At 31.3% G+C, this 16,174-nt stretch overlaps 4 protein-coding genes across 12 annotated transcripts; 3 read left to right on the top strand and 1 right to left on the bottom strand.

Annotated features, from left to right (window-relative positions):
* Window positions 1-249: 249 nt before the first annotated feature.
* On the top strand, window positions 250-2,928 carry LOC130672025 (ATPase H(+)-transporting accessory protein 2). Of its 2 annotated transcripts, XM_057476217.1 has the most exons (8): window positions 250-414; window positions 578-705; window positions 781-1,011; window positions 1,075-1,476; window positions 1,546-1,611; window positions 1,873-2,079; window positions 2,269-2,377; window positions 2,470-2,928. In XM_057476217.1, the coding sequence occupies exons 1-8, from the start codon at window positions 351-353 to the stop codon at window positions 2,547-2,549; spliced, it is 1,287 nt and encodes a 428-aa protein (XP_057332200.1). In that variant the 5' UTR covers window positions 250-350; the 3' UTR covers window positions 2,550-2,928. The 2 variants fall into 2 exon arrangements, with proteins under 2 accessions (XP_057332200.1, XP_057332202.1); XM_057476219.1 differs by lacking the exon at window positions 1,873-2,079 and having other exon boundaries at window positions 254-414.
* Window positions 2,929-3,042: 114 nt separating this feature from the next.
* Window positions 3,043-8,391, top strand: LOC130672020 (LIM and senescent cell antigen-like-containing domain protein 1). Of its 6 annotated transcripts, none has more exons than XM_057476202.1 (7): window positions 3,043-3,559; window positions 3,633-3,843; window positions 3,912-4,186; window positions 4,259-4,597; window positions 4,677-4,827; window positions 4,897-5,798; window positions 6,135-6,179. In XM_057476202.1, the coding sequence occupies exons 1-6, from the start codon at window positions 3,206-3,208 to the stop codon at window positions 5,472-5,474; spliced, it is 1,908 nt and encodes a 635-aa protein (XP_057332185.1). In that variant the 5' UTR covers window positions 3,043-3,205; the 3' UTR covers window positions 5,475-5,798; window positions 6,135-6,179. The 6 variants fall into 6 exon arrangements, with proteins under 6 accessions (XP_057332185.1, XP_057332184.1, XP_057332190.1 ...); XM_057476201.1 differs by having other exon boundaries at window positions 5,894-6,179; XM_057476206.1 differs by lacking the exons at window positions 3,043-3,559; window positions 3,633-3,843; window positions 3,912-4,186; window positions 4,259-4,597; window positions 4,677-4,827 and adding exons at window positions 6,882-6,995; window positions 7,066-7,371; window positions 7,440-7,581; window positions 7,642-7,900; window positions 7,977-8,391 and having other exon boundaries at window positions 5,696-5,798; window positions 6,135-6,184.
* A 158-nt stretch (window positions 8,392-8,549) lies between these two features.
* LOC130672004 (ATP-binding cassette sub-family C member 11-like) lies at window positions 8,550-15,375 on the top strand. 3 transcript variants are annotated; one of them, XM_057476183.1, is made up of 16 exons: window positions 8,550-8,952; window positions 9,024-9,158; window positions 9,223-9,384; window positions 9,443-9,590; window positions 9,648-10,004; window positions 10,065-10,535; window positions 10,609-10,844; window positions 10,902-11,460; window positions 11,532-11,933; window positions 11,994-12,092; window positions 12,152-12,281; window positions 12,352-12,914; window positions 12,980-13,121; window positions 13,176-13,555; window positions 13,635-13,778; window positions 13,846-15,375. In XM_057476183.1, exons 1-16 carry the CDS (start codon window positions 8,909-8,911, stop codon window positions 13,894-13,896), a joined length of 4,023 nt encoding a protein of 1,340 aa, XP_057332166.1. In that variant the 5' UTR covers window positions 8,550-8,908; the 3' UTR covers window positions 13,897-15,375. The 3 variants fall into 3 exon arrangements, with proteins under 3 accessions (XP_057332166.1, XP_057332168.1, XP_057332169.1); XM_057476185.1 differs by having other exon boundaries at window positions 9,002-9,158; XM_057476186.1 differs by lacking the exon at window positions 8,550-8,952 and having other exon boundaries at window positions 9,034-9,158; window positions 9,231-9,384.
* Window positions 14,104-15,730, bottom strand: LOC130672024 (golgin-45). The gene is made up of 2 exons (XM_057476216.1): window positions 15,457-15,730; window positions 14,104-15,387 (listed from the first exon to the last, which is right to left on the bottom strand). The coding sequence occupies exons 1-2, from the start codon at window positions 15,545-15,547 to the stop codon at window positions 14,111-14,113; spliced, it is 1,368 nt and encodes a 455-aa protein (XP_057332199.1). The 5' UTR covers window positions 15,548-15,730; the 3' UTR covers window positions 14,104-14,110.
* Window positions 15,731-16,174: the final 444 nt, after the last annotated feature.

Raw genomic sequence — 16,174 nt, 5'->3', positions numbered from 1 at the left:
ACCCAACTGTCAAAGAAATGAAATATTCTGGGAGAAATTAATTATTATTGATTTAAATAATCAAAATAGGAAACAGAATTCTGGTAGGAGTAATTGATATGATATTTGTTATTAATTAAATATAATAATTGTTTTTTAAATTTCTATACAAAATGAAATATTTAAAAATTTAAAAATCATCATTTGACGACATCTTTTGGACACCTTGGTATCAACTGTAATTCAGAGCCTCTGGTTTTTAAAAAACCAACTAAAGACTGTCATATGATCAAATTTTCACGAGATTATTGGGTTAGGACCAAAAGTCATTAAAATTTTACTAAAACTTAATAATAATTCCACTTTACTAAATGAATAATAACATAATTAAAATGTTAAAATTAATTTTATTAACTCTGTGTACACTAGCATCCGGTATGTATTTTTTATTTTAAATAAATAATTAATCTAATTGATATTTCTAAACAATGAAAAATATAAAATGATTATTGATTGGGTGTGGCATTTATTTTTGTTTAAAAATTTTATTTTAATTAACAAATAAATAAACAAACTCCACTTGGTTATTTGTTTTTAGTTTATGCTGATGGAGATTTTGTAATATTACACAGTCCAGAAACAGTTCACTTCAAAGGTACGGATCCATTAAATCAGACCCTCTTGAAAGAAGTATTTACAGGTGTCTTAGGATACACTGTTAAAAAAGTATGTACTTAATAAATTAGATAATCCCTTCAATTTGAATTTAAAATTAATTAATCTATTAATTTGTTATCAAAGTACGATAATTGGCAAGGAGTTGAGATAACAGATCCATTCAGTCCACCTGAAGCAGTAGTCAGCATAGCAATTGAAGGTGTTGAGTCTCTAGATTCACCACGTGGCCAACGATTCCCATTGATCGTCGACGAGGTTGAAGAGACCACTTGGCAAGCAGTAAGTCGTCGGCTTGGAGAACGGGATAATAACAATACTTTAGTAAGAATTTGTGTCGGAGATGGTGTAAATGCTGTAAGTATAATAAATAATAATTTTTTATCTAAATTTTATTTGTATGATTAAATAAAATTACAGCTGGGGCAATCAGCGCTAGGAGAATTAAAGCCAAATGCCATTGACGAGTCTACAATTAAATTCTTGGATCTAAAGCTTGACGAGGACCGTAAATTTATTGAAGAAATTCAACTCCTCCGTGCTATCGCTCAAAAAGTTCCCTCAACTGTCACCGCAAATTCAAAACCTGACATTTACTGGCTGGTAGTGTCCGGTCTCCAACCGGTGATTGAATTGCATGGAAAAACTTCTCGAGCTGCTCAAGAAGCTTTAAATTTATTAAACAGCGTCCTCGATGACGTATCAAACGCTTTCATTGACGTCTACAACGGTAATGTTGTAATTGCTGTCTTTACGAATGATGCTAACAAAGTCAGAAACACCAGATCAATTGATAATTTACGAGTCCGCCGTGCAGAGCCGGTAATTTTCAATTTTTAATATTTTTATACTTTTTTCTACTTTTATTTTGTATACATAAATTTTTTACAGACACCTGATAGCTCAGCAAGTTCAGAGAAACCTAGAGATTCTACTTCTTCATCAGCACCCATATCGGTATATATTTATTTTTATTATTATTATTTTATCAATATTAAATTTAAATTCAAGTTTAATTATAATAACATTAAAAAAAAAAAAAAAAAAAAAAAGAACGAAAAAAAAATTAAAATGTCAATGTCGGGGTGTTTGTACATGACGGCATGAGAAAGCACAAATCTAGTAACGCTTTATCAGACATAGATATAGAATGTGTGTTAACTCCCTGGAGATTATTTACTAACACTTGTAACTCCTCTCACGCAACACATTTTGTAGAACGAGGATATCAAGGATGATAAATTAAGTACCGAAGAACCGGAAATGAGTATAGGCGTAAGTGAAATTACTAACCCAACTTTAGGTCCTACTGAATTAAATACTAACACAAATGAACATGATAATGATAATATTAAATCCTCGGATGAATTGAACCACCGGCACGAGGTTCAATCAATGACTGGTCAAGTTGATAAACCAGTTGAGGTATTGACGCAATAAATGTCCTTACTTTTCTTTTACAAAAACAAACTTTTTGTTTACATTTATTGGCGTTACTAGTAAACATACTGCACTTTTACTTCATTTTAAACGCATGAGGAATGAATTTCACGTAGTATTTTTTTTTTTTTTTTATATATTTTATTATATAATTATAATATATATTTATTTTAGTTGAAAGACGCAAATCTAGCTAAAAAATACTCAGCCAACTATCCTGTTATCTTCAATATTTTTCTTTGGTTCAGTGTCATCTTTGTCTTTTCTCTCATTGCCATTTGCAGTAAGTATTTTTATTTTTATTATTAACGATTTATTGGCTATAAAAAGTGACTGATATTTTAAATAAATTTTTTTTTTTTTTTTACATAAAAGTTGCGATCGCGGATATGGATCCCGGGCGCGATTCAATAATTTACAGAATGACTTCCAACAGAATGAAGAAGGATAATTAATCATACATAAGATTACTATTTAAAGCTATTAAGTAAATATTTAAAGAGATAAATTTTTCGTTATCATTTGAAATACGTTTTAAAACGTTAAAGAATTAGATAAACTTATTTTTAATTATAATTCCACTGTATGTTGAGTGATTTGTGCGTGCTAGACCAGAGTATCTTGTATAATAATTGTATAATTACGCTCTAGCAATGTACCTAATCCAGTATTTATCAACGTCATATACATACACACAATTGTAAAAAACAAAATAATTATCATTATAAGTTGTATAAAATATTAATAACCGTGAATTTATTCAAATAGATTTTATTGTAATAGATATTCAAGGATTTAAAAATATAAATATATATAATAATAGTTTTAAAATAACATGTCAGGGTTTTTTTCATTATTTTTTAAGTTATTATTAAGAAATCTTAAAATAATCAATCAAGTTAAACAAGTTTGTCCCTACCATTATATAAACTTTCACTTAAAGTTGAATAACAAAAAAAGAAAAAAGTTTAAAAAGTAAAAAAATAAAATAAAATGCAACACGTGCTGATAATATAGATTAGCTCGAAGATGATGATGATATTTAACTCAGTTGTTAGTCAAACTTGTTAATGACAACACCAATTGCTACTTAGTAACGCTAGAGCTAACAATGACGCAAGTCATTTTAAAAATTATATTATTTTTATATCTCTACGGGATATCTTCGAGTTCTTTTAGACCGATGCGTTTCGAGTCAATTAAAAATTTAAATAGTTCAGTTTTGCCGGCTAAAGAAGAATTTATTGGCGGGCAGTGGCATCAGTGTTACAGAAATTGTGATGATAACGTTAAACGTACCTGTAAATATACATTTGTACTTAAACAATACACATCAATGAGTTACGCATGTCGTGATTGTCCCTTTAATAAAGATGATTGTTTTTTAAACGGTTGCATTACTGCTGGTGGTCATATTCGTCCTGTAACTGTTGCTAATCACATGTTACCTGGACCAAGTATTCAAGTAATATATTTTTGAAAAATATAACATTTGTTATTAGTTAATCAATTAATTAAATTATTATTTTAAATAAAAGGTTTGTGAAGGAGACAAAATAAGAGTCAATGTAATAAATAATTTTGCAAGTGATTCCGCGACAATACACTGGCACGGTATTCATCAAATAGACACACCATTCATGGATGGTGTACCATATATTACACAATGCCCAATATTACCTCATAATAAATTTATTTATGAATTTAATGCATCACCTGCTGGTACCCACATTTGGCATTCACATATTGGTAATTAATTATTAATTATTATTCTATTTATGATATTTTAATTATTTATTTTTTTTATTTTTTTTCAGGATTCGAAGAAGCAGACGGACTCTATGGAAGTTTAATTGTAAGAAAACCCAGTGACCCATTAAAAAAATACTACGACTATGATTTAGCAGAGCACGTTATGACGATATGGCATTGGTATGATATGTCTACTGTCTCTAAATTAGCAACTGTACTTCATAGATACTCAAGTGTATACGGCTATAGTTTTTTAATCAATGGTTTGTCCTCCAAAGCCAAGTTTGTTTCGCAAAACAACTCTTACGAAACGCCTAAAGAAATATTTCACGTAAACAAAGTAAATATATTTTAATATTTATTCCAGACTTTGTCTCCTCTATTATTTATTATTATTATTAATATTATTTAGGGCAAAAGATATAGATTTCGCGTCATGTTCAACAGTCCAATTTACTGTCCCGTCCAAGTGTCAGTGGACAATCACCAGTTACTGATGATTGCTTCAGAGAGTGGTGTCTTTGAGCCGGTACTTGTTGATACTTTTATAATAAACGCCGGCGAACGTTATGACTTTGTACTGGACGCAAATCAAAAGCCGGATAATTACTGGATTAGATATCGCGGCATGGGAGATTGCAACAAAAATGGAATTAAAATATCCGAAGTTGGTATTCTTCACTACAATAATACAGAGGAGAATGAGCCCAAGGGTTCCACCAGTTATGAGGATGGATATCGTTCCGGTGTGGTAAATATTACTTTATATTTATTATATAACTAATTATCATTTAATTAATTTATTCTATAATTTATTATTATTGTTGCAGTTATTAAATCCCATGGCGATTTTAGCTGATAATTATTCAAATAACTCAGTAATTAAAGTTACTGAACTTAACAATACTGAAGACAAATCCAAGGATATATCAAGGACTCCAGATCATATATTTTATTATAAATTTTCATTTAATACTTACAGTAAGTTATTTATTACTAAATTTAATTATCATTATCAACTTGTTAATGATTAATTTTAATATTTTTCAGTGTCTCATTATGCACCGGGACCGTACCCGCAGATAAATGACATAAGCTTTGAATACCCATCAGTGCCATTGTTAACGCAACATGATGATTTATCAGAGTCATCAATCTGCTATGAGGAAAATTATAAAAATAAAGAATGTCTTGACGGTTTATGCAAATGTCCGCTGGTTTATCGGGTAAAAAAAGACAGCCTGGTTGAAATGATTTTCCTGGATGTGGCTGATGACCGGGATCAAGATCACCCGGTACATTTACACGGGCACGACTTCCATGTGGTCGCGATGGTGTCCATGGGAGCTAATGTTTCATTCTCAAAAGTAAAACGTATGAATGACCAGGGACTGATTGAAAAAAAATTTAATCGTGCTCCAATAAAAGACAACGTCAGTGTTCCCGCCAAGGGATTCACAGTCATACGTTTCGTAGCTTCCAATCCCGGATACTGGTTTCTTCATTGTCACCTGGTGAATCATATGGAAATGGGGATGGGTTTTATCCTCAAAGTCGGAGAACACTCACAAATGACGAGATCTCCGAGTAGTTTTCCTAAGTGTGGAAATTACCATCATTATAAATAAAAATTTAGTTTTATTTTTTTAAGCTCCCTATCAATGCAATAAGTATTTAGATTTAAAATAACAAAATCAGTATTTTAGATTGTTAAATAAATTTATAATAAATATATATGTATATATATTTGAACAATTATTATTTTGACATCTTTAAAAGGACTGAATAAAATAGATGAGATCTGATTGGTCAACAGCAGACGCGTGTTGGTAAAGGTCTTGGTTTTGTGTGTTTGTGGGTGTGGTTGTAGTAAATGTCTGGTTGTTTCTGATGTTTCTGATGATGTCAACGGATTAATTATAAATCAAATAGTCATTTAATGAGAAATTGAGGTAAAAATTAAATTGCAGTGATTATTATTAAATATTGTTATTTTTCTTTTTAAATAATTGTTTGTCTGCTCTACTCTAATTTTTTTAATCTTTAGCTTTTTTCGAATAAACAAAAGTCCATAACCATAAACGTAAAGGAAAAATAATCGTGGGCGAAAAAGGGTGGGAATGGTTTTTAATAATTTATATATATAAATATAGATTGTCCCATTTTGTTGTTGATCTTTACTGCAGACACACCATTCAAGTGTTTTTTAAATATTTAAATAACAACTCCAGATTATTTAAATAATAATTATTATTATTATTGTTACTACTGTAATATATTATCGATAGGTGATTTCAAAAAGAAAAAAAAAATTTATTTAACCTCTAAAGATGCCAGGGTAAGCAAGAAATATTTTTTAAATTCTATTTATGGAGATGACATCATCTAATCAATTGATTTATTATTCACTGGTTAACAATTTATCATTTTTTAAATCATGTGATAACAGTGGAATTTATATACATTTTTAATTTTCTCATTAATATGTTGCTTTTTTTTAAATTATTAATTATATTTAATTAATAGTAATAATAATTATCAGATTAAATGATTTAGTTATTAAATATTAGAGTACACGTCTGGTAACTTTTTTATCTTATCGCGATTTAGAGAAAAAATATTATAGATAACGTATCAGTTTTTTTTGTTCTCTGTTATTTTTGCATTAAATACATATATTTTTAAAAAAAGTAAATTGTGTAATTGTTTTATTAATTGTTTGCTGATAATTTGTTATTATTGTAAGTGATAATGGCTGATCTATCACCAAAATCATTGCCTCTAGGACCGTTAGACGGTAGTGATTTGTATCACCGTAGAATGAATTCCAGAGAAAATTTATTATCCAGTAAATTCAGTTTTAACAATCATAATTCAAGTGCAGCACAACATTTTTCTATAACTCCTAAACGTTCTGGGTACTTTTTTTAATTCATTTTATTTTTTAACAAAAGTATCACTTGGTGGTGAATTAAAAAAAAAGTATCTCGCCTAGAGTATTAGAAATATCAATAATATTTAATTTAAAATTGCAGAATCACAGGAATGTCTTTGGATAACATGTTTTGCTCCCGTTGTCGGGAAGGATTCGAGCCGCATGAAAAAATAGTTAATTCACATGGTGAATTATGGCATACCCAATGTTTTGTGTAAGTTTATTAATTATATGATTAAGATTTATTTTTTCATATACTTTGAATTGTATATTTACTCTTTCAGGTGCGCACAGTGCTTCAGACCCTTTCCGGAAGGAATATTTTATGAGTTCGAAGGTAGAAAGTACTGCGAGCATGATTTCCATGTACTGTTTGCTCCATGCTGTGGAAAATGCGGGGAATTTGTTATTGGTCGTGTAATAAAAGCAATGAATGCCAACTGGCATCCGGGATGCTTCCGTTGTGAAGAATGTAACGGAGAGTTAGCTGACGCTGGATTCATCAAGTGCCAAGGAAGAGCTTTATGTCATTCTTGCAACGCGCGGGTTAAAGCTGGGGCACTTGGTAAACATATTTGCCATCAATGCCAGTAAGTTTTTTTCTTGTCACGTGATAAAATTAAAATTATTGGATTAAAAAATTAAATTTAAATTACAGTGGAGTAATTGATGACAAGCCTTTGAGATTCCGCGGAGAAGTTTATCATCCTTATCACTTCAGCTGCACAGCTTGTGGCGTTGAATTAAATTCAGATGCACGGGAAGTGAGATCCAGACCCGGTTATGCTGCTAATGAAATGGTTGGGATTTTTTTTAAATTTAAATAAATGAGTAAATAATTAATTTTTTGGTATTTCCAGAATGAATTGTATTGTCTGAGATGTCATGACAAAATGGGAATACCAATATGTGGTGCCTGTCGTCGGCCAATTGAAGAGCGAGTCGTCACTGCTTTGGGTAAACATTGGCACGTTGAACACTTTGTTTGCGCTAAATGTGAAAAACCATTTCTTGGACATCGTCATTATGAGAAAAAAGGTTTAGCATATTGCGAAACTCATTACCATCAGCTATTTGGGAATCTTTGCTTTGTCTGTAATCAAGTCATCTCTGGCGATGGTAATTATTAAATTTATTTATAAATTCATTCAAAGAAAAAAACAACGTCATTAATTATATATTTTTTCCTTTTCAGTATTTACTGCTTTAAACAAAGCCTGGTGCGTTCATCACTTTGCATGCGCATTCTGCGACCAGAAGATGAATCAAAAGACAAAATTCTTTGAATTCGACTTACGTCCAGCTTGCAAAAAATGCTACGATAAATTTCCCCAAGAATTAAAAAAACGCATGCGGCGAATGTACGATCTTAATCCCAAGAGAATACCTGTCTCATAAATTGATCAATCAGTTATATATTTATTATACATATAACACTGAAAAGATCTTGCCTTATTATTCACATTAATTAACCAAAGTATATTTTATTATTATTAATGAATGAATCTCATAATTAATTATTATGTAATTAATAATCTAAAGCGCCTTTTTGCCTTTAAATAAATTTTATTAATCCATATTTTTAATAAATAAATATTTGTCTTACTAAACTGTCTTTATTATTATTATTATTTTTAATGATTTTAAAAATTAAAAAACTATCAAGCAGTGATATTAATGCTTCTCGAATTTCTTAGTTTTGTCGATAAGAGAGTAAGAAATGCGGGTCATTTTACAAGAGATAACGATGTTTTAAATTGTAATATTATTTATATCTATTGAAAAGACACGTACAGATCAGTCATTACTCACAAGTCTTAAAACTCGGATCTAAAACTTTAGTCTAAATTTTTTAAAAAATATTTTTTTTAATTTATTAACATATCGGTGACTCAGGATGTGACCATTAGCATCACAAAATGTATATTTCGACATTGAATTTTTTTTTATCTGATAAACATTTGCTCGAGTGATAGATAGCCAACTAAACCAGGAGTGGCTTGATATGATAAGCAACAGAGTCTGTCCCTATGCCACCAAACTCTGGATTCCGTAAAATAAATCACGTCTAAATGTTTTATGTATTTTAAATTTATTATTTATATATATATATTTATGAACTGAGTAATGTCTTCATCGTCTTTGGGCATCATCAATGATGCTTGCACCAGGTAAATTATATTTTTTATTTATTATCATTTTACTTATTATTACATTAAGTTTTGCTTTATGTTTATTTAAGTTTTGATAATAATGGACAAGGTAAACTTTTACCAAGAAAAAAAAATGATAAATATAGTTCAACATATGTACAACACAATCGCTTATCAAGATATACTACAGCACTTGCTAATTGCGTACCTGTGAGATTTAAAAAGTAAGTTTATTTATATGGAGGCCGATTGCGTCTCAATAATTTTTTATTATTTTTATTTTAAAAGAGTTCCAGGATCTGAAATTCCTCTAGATAAAATAGGATTACTGTCAAGTGTATCATTCAGTTGGATAAATGAATACATTACTGATGGTTGTAAAAATGGATTACGAGATAAACCATTGCCTAGTATTTCTACTCAAGAATCTTGTCAAGTAAATGGCTCCAGGTATTAATTAATTGATTTATTCATTTGTCAATTCGTTAATTTATCAATAAATTTATAGGATAGATACCCTGTGGCATAATCATGTAGTCGAGAGAGGACAAGCTGGTGCATCGGTACCTAAAATCGCATGGCATTTTGTCAAAACCCGCGTACTTGTCAGCTCATTTATTTACTTCCTGGGAATGTTCATTGCGCTCTCCAGCCCCGTAAGTATTTTTGTTATTAAAAAAATATTAAAAACTGTAATTTAATATTTACTTTAGATAATTGTATTGCAAAAAATAATAATTGCGACTGAGGACCGGGTTAATGTGACTTACAAGCAAAACACCAGTTTGTCTAATCCAGTAATTATCAACGCGACAAAAATAAATTTAACTGTCAATAATAATTTCGATAATTATTCAAATAATTTAAAACATGAAATAATGATAGATCAAGTTATTATTTTTAGTCATATTGGTATTTTGATAACAGCTGAAGTTATTTCATACTTTTTAATTGCCTGGAGCGCATCATTAAATCTTAGAACGGCTACAAGATTGAGATCTGCATGTTTAACTCTGGCGTACAAAAAATTGATTAAATCATCAGTACGATTCAAAGCTCCGGTTCATCAGGTAATTTATCAGTAAATAAATTAAATAAAATATATGATCATTTTTTTTTTTTTTGTACAGACATTGACGTATTTTGTACCAGAAAGCAAAACTCTTTACGAATTAATAACAAACGGACCACTGATATTTTCCGGTCCTTTGATTTTATTGATATCGTCTCTGTACATCTGGTACTCGATGGGACACTGGGCACTTATAGGAATCGCAACTCTAATTATTTTATATCTAAGCTTGATAATGAATGCTTATTTGACAAATCTTTTTGCAACGCGTGCCATGAATTACTCACTGAGACGGCTGTCTTTGCTCGAAGAGTTTATCAACAAAATTTATTTTGCAAAAATTACCCAGTGGGACAGATGCTTTGTGTCCCGGATCCAAGGAGTTCGTAAGAAGGAATTGGGAGAGATAAAATTGGGCGCACTAAGCGAAGGCTGCAGTCTCTGTATGGTTCACGTTATTCCAATAGTTACTGTCAGTGTTATGACAATGGCTTATTTATTTACTCATCAGCAAATTATTTCAGTCAACGTATGATTTATTAATTGTTTAATTTATTTATCATGGTATGGCGGGTTTTAAAAATTAAAATATTTATTTTTAGTATATTCCATGTTTGATTTTAATTCTTATAAATTTAAAACACTGTGTGCGGAGTAGCTGGTTAGCAATGAGTAGTATTTCACATGGTTTGGCATCACTCAATAAATTAAAAACAGTATTGATACTAAAAGACTGTGATCGTTATACTGACAAACCGATTGATAAAAACTACGCAATCACTATTAATTCTGGACATTTTTCATGGGATTATAATAATAATAAACGTCATACATCTTAGTAAGAAAACATATATACTATAAATAAATTTAAATTATTAATTGGTAATATTTTTAGTTCCGTCGAGAGTGACAATATTTATGTGGGAGCAGCTTTGAAAGCTTCATTGTCACCAGAATTGATAGACATAAATTTTTATGTGCCTAAAGGAAAATTGATAGGAATATGCGGAGCTTCTGGAAGTGGAAAATCATCGTTGCTGCTGGCAATCATGGGCCAATTGAATCGCATTAATGGCCAGGTTACTATTGACGGTAACATGTCATATGTACCAGAAGATTTTAATTTATTTGAGGGAACTCTCAAGGAGAATATTGTGATGAACGAGAGTTTTGACTCCTCGTGGTACTACAAGAGCATACAGGCTTGCAATTTGACCAACGACATAAGTTTGCTTCCAGGATCAGATGACACTGACGTGCATACAGTAGAGCTGACGATGATCCAGAAGCAAAAAATCGCGTTGGCACGAGCAGTTTACACGAATCGCGACATAAATTTACTGGACAATCCTCTCAGGGATTTAGACAAGATTGAGAGCTTAGAAATTTTTGACAAAGCTATTGTTCAAGTTCTTGGACTGAAAAGTGTCGTCATGATTACTGACAAAGTCCAAGTAAGTTTATGTTAATTAAATTTATAAATACATATTTACGTGATATTTATTATTATAAATATTTTAAAAAGTATTTGAAGAGATGCGACTTGATTTATCTGATGAAAAATGGCAAAGTAGTGGAGCATGGTAAGCATGAAGAGCTGTGTCAGTGGAACAAAGAGTATGACGAGTTGACTAAATCATTTGACAAAAAGTTTCGCGATAATTCGCGTCAACTTCTTGTAGACTCGGGAATTAAAAGTAAAGGTCTTAGTTCAGCGACAGCTGCGGCTATTTCTTCAAGTGATTTAAATTTAAAGTTAAGCAGAGGAGAAACAGATTTTGATGAAACGACAAGAGGAATTTACGGAGTACGAGCTATCGACTATCGAGCTGGGGGAAAATGTCTCGGTGAATTTGTCTGTGCGATGGCTTTGCTTTATTCTATTCCCATTGCCGCAAGCCCTCTTATTTTTTTTTACATATCTCAGGTATTTGAAAATATTTTTCAGTCTATTTATTGCCAAAACTTATGTCGGTTTCACTTTTAGAAAACTCTGGTCAATACAACACACATCGCTATTATTTTAGCGTCAGTCGTAGGATTTATCATCGCTTTAGGACTTACTTTAACATTTATTTACAACAAAGTATGTAAATTTTATATATTTTAATAACAAAATAAACAAATAAAATAAATATTTATCAGGATATATTCAATGCTGCTAAAAATATGCACGAGAGATGGCTGAAAAAAATAAATCGCGCGCATATATCGATATTTTCAACGGTATCTTCTTCTGCGTTGATAAATATCTGCAGCCATGACTTACAAGAAGGTTAAAAAAAATAAAGATAAATAAAAAGCTTATTAGTTAAATTAACTAATTAATTAAAAATTAATTTCAGTGGATTATACATTGCCCAAGTTAAAAATAACAATACTTATGCACTTTGGAATAAGTTTATTTACTACAACGATCTTGGGGATAATTTGTCCCTGGTTGTTATTACCGATGGCGATATTTATCAGCATAATAATAATTTACCAGTTTTACATCCGTCAATTGGTACTCGCGCTCAACGAATCGAGAATAGAATCGGTAACGCCGATTTATAATCACGTTGTGAGTACCGTCAATGAAAGAATAACGATTCAGGCGTACAGAAAAGAAAGAGATTTTGCTAAAAAATTTTACAAATACTGCGACGCGAATACTACTTATGATTTTATGCTAAAAGCGACCAAATTGTGGATGGAGTACAGAATAAAACTTATTTCCGCGGTTACTCTGGCAGCGGTAATTATAATTTGCGCGGCAGTAAATGGCGTTAAAGATCGGTATCAAGTATTGGGACTGGGTTTTATTTGTACGATTCAATTGACTCAGAGTCTGGTTCATCTTACTGCTGCTATTATTGATGTGTATGGAAGTCTTATGACCGTTGGCTTTGTAGATAATTATATTCAGGTACTTAATACTTTTTTATTTTTAAAAAATTAATTATTTATGTCAATGATTTTTTTTTTTTCTAGAATATACCGCAAGAAATAAAAGATAATAATGATAGACGTGAGTGGCCACTGATACCGAGTATACATTTTCAAAATGTTTTGTTGATAAATTCGACGGATCATGAGCCATTTAATTTTTCAATTTATGCTGGGGAAAAAGTCGGTATGTATTTATTATTATTTGTTTTAATTATTTAATAATAAAATATTATTTCAGCGATACACGGCAGTAATACAGAATTAAAAAGTCATTTAGTAAAAGTATTGCTGCAATTTGATCAAGTATTTTCAGGAAATATTTTAATAGGAAATTTAAATATTGTCGACATAAATATCGATGTACTGAGACAGTATGTCGATTATATTCCACGAGTACCTATTCTTTTTAATGGGACAATAAAATACAATTTGGAGCCGCACAACCGTCGTACGGACAAAGAAATAATGGAGGCGTTGCAAAAAGTATTTTTGTGGGAAAAAATATCAAAGCTCGATGACAAGTTGGACAGCAGCGCGGGTAACTTGTTCAGTGTCACTGAAAAAAAATTATTGTCACTCGCTCGTATTTATCTCAACTCGACTGTCTTCAATCGAAGCGTAAATTTTTATATTTTTAACCCAAATAATTATAATTATTATTATTAATTAATAATAATAATTATAACTTCAATTATAGATTATAATTATTGAAGATCTGGAACCAGACTCCGAATTGATTAACAATATTTTACAAGATGTATTTAAAGACTTTACAATAATCGTATTATCAAGTTCATTAAACTGGAATGCACAGCGAATTATTAAATTAAAAAATACAAAGGTAATTATCATATTTTATTTAAAATTAAAATCAATAGAAAATATTTATTCAATTTTTTTAAAAATAGGAAACAGGAACATCGATGGCTAGTAATTTATTGAGTTGTAAAAAAAAATAAATGTCGAATATATTTTATCAACAGCTACCTGAATTTATGTTAATAACTAAATAAAATATAATATTTTTTCGTATTAATTATTATACAAATAAATTCAATTCCTACTTACTATTTACAATTATCATTTAAATAAATTTAATAGCCGGCAGTTTAACACAGTAGGACAATTAAATGCAATCGTTAGATATCAACAAAACAGATGGCAAGTTAATTATTAAACCTGTTTTATTTCTCCACTGCAATGTGGACAACAAGCCATACTGCCGTCAATCATCAAGGATGGAAGACACATTTTACCAGAAAGCGCGAAAGCTGCTCCCATAACCGCGCTGCAAGCAGCATCTTGTCGCCCGGACATGATTAAATTCGGATTCATCAGGAGCTGCTCGGCATTTTTTTCAGCGACGGTTTTCATTTCGAGACCTGTTGTATCCACCTGCTTGATCTTTCTCACAGGGTCCATGCCACTGAGCAGTTGGACATTTAAAATTTCAGCGACCTGGCAGCAGCCGTCAGCCAAGTCAAGGATATTACTGCTGGGAAGCTCGTGCCTCCTATATGTGAGCGTACCTATTGGATCAAAATTCTCTCTGAGAACGCTGAGTGTCTTGTAAGTTTTCATCAAAGTCTCCCGTACTCTGATACGTTCTTCAAGCAGTCTTTTGATAGATTCTTGCAAGTCGGTAGTTCTTTGACAGAGTCCAGCTTTCCAACGAGCCAACTCCTCGACCATGAGACTGCTGGCCAAGAATTTGCTTCTCCATACTTCGCACTGTCCTGCCAACCACTCGGTCTGCTCTTGATGTGTATTCAGGTGTCTCGCAGAGTTAAGCAGAGCCTGAGACAGCTGGAGTTTGTCTTCAGTGAGAATATGAACTTTGGTCTCGAGATCTTCGCCAACGGCCGCGACCAATAAATTTTTTAACTCACCATTGACTTGCGCCTGGAACTTGAGCTGATTTTCCAGTTGAATGTTCTCTTCTCTGAGCTTCTGTAATTCTAATTCGTAAGCTTTCTTATCACATTCCCACTGCTTGAGCTCTCTGTCCTCTTTACTGTCAGCATTTTTATGATTATCATTTTTTTTAAACTCTATTGACTTGTGTAACGCCATTTGAGCAACCATCTCATTAATATCAAGATTATTACGAGACCCACGGATAAATTTACGTTCATCAGGAACTATTGGATTAACAGCAGCCTTGTAGGGTTCGTAGGGTACAAATTTAGGCTCTTTTGATTTTTTTAACGAGCTCAGTAGCTTTTCTTTCTTTGTATGAGTTACATTTTTTGGTATTAATCTAACAATGGTACCAGTTGGTGTCACTGGTGGACACGATGACTGCTGCTTCAGATTAGACGGATGATAAATTAATTTATCACGTAGATTTATTTTTTTTCCTGATATTTTTTCAGTATCTGACGGAATATTTGACACATTCTCCATACCATCACCCTGTGTACGTCCAGGACAAGGAATTGTCAACGGAACTACAGTAACAAATATTATTTAAATAAATACACATATATCATTTGATAAACATATGACGTGTAATTTACCTGTTGATTGGCTGCTATTCTTACGCGAGTTTGAACTAGAAAATATTCCAATATTGTCAACGTTATATCTCAATTCCTTCTTACTCTCCATTATATGTTTATGTTACGTAATAAAAAATAACTAAAAACTTATCGACACTTAATACTTAATAATTATTACTATCAGCATTATTTTTTGTTTATTTATTTTTATTGACAACTGTTTTATTCTAATCTATACAATTCATGGCTGGTTTCTTTGGTTGGGTGCGTTTTACTGGTCGCTTTCCTTGGAAAAAATTTTATTTGCGCGTGCGCGATGTCAGTGCGTTTAATTGTCCGCGCACGCGCATTGTTGAAGCTGAACGAGCCCACTGGCCGCTCCGTTTGAAAAATAAATTTTGTGAGTCTGCAGATGTAGATGCAGGCTGTCTCTCCGCGTAAATTTTTCGAAAGCCAGTATTTAAAAAAAAAAAATTTCAGGAAACTTGATTAACACTTTTTCGACGATAGTTCACTGGTGTTATCACCTAAAAATGAAATAACCGATTGACACGTATACCAGAGACGCCCAGACAGAACCCAGGCACATGATCCTGAAGTTAGCAGACATTTAAAAATTTTTGAATTTTCGTATTTCAACAAATCAATTGCAAAAAAATAAAATAAAAATATGCACATGTAGAAAATTTAAAAAACTACAGGTGCAATTTTTTCAAATATTTTTTTTTTTATGTTT

This window comes from Microplitis mediator, chromosome 7 (assembly GCF_029852145.1).
Source record: "Microplitis mediator isolate UGA2020A chromosome 7, iyMicMedi2.1, whole genome shotgun sequence".
NCBI classification, from domain to species: Eukaryota; Metazoa; Arthropoda; class Insecta; order Hymenoptera; family Braconidae; genus Microplitis; species Microplitis mediator.
This window is presented reverse-complemented; position numbering and strand designations above follow the sequence as displayed.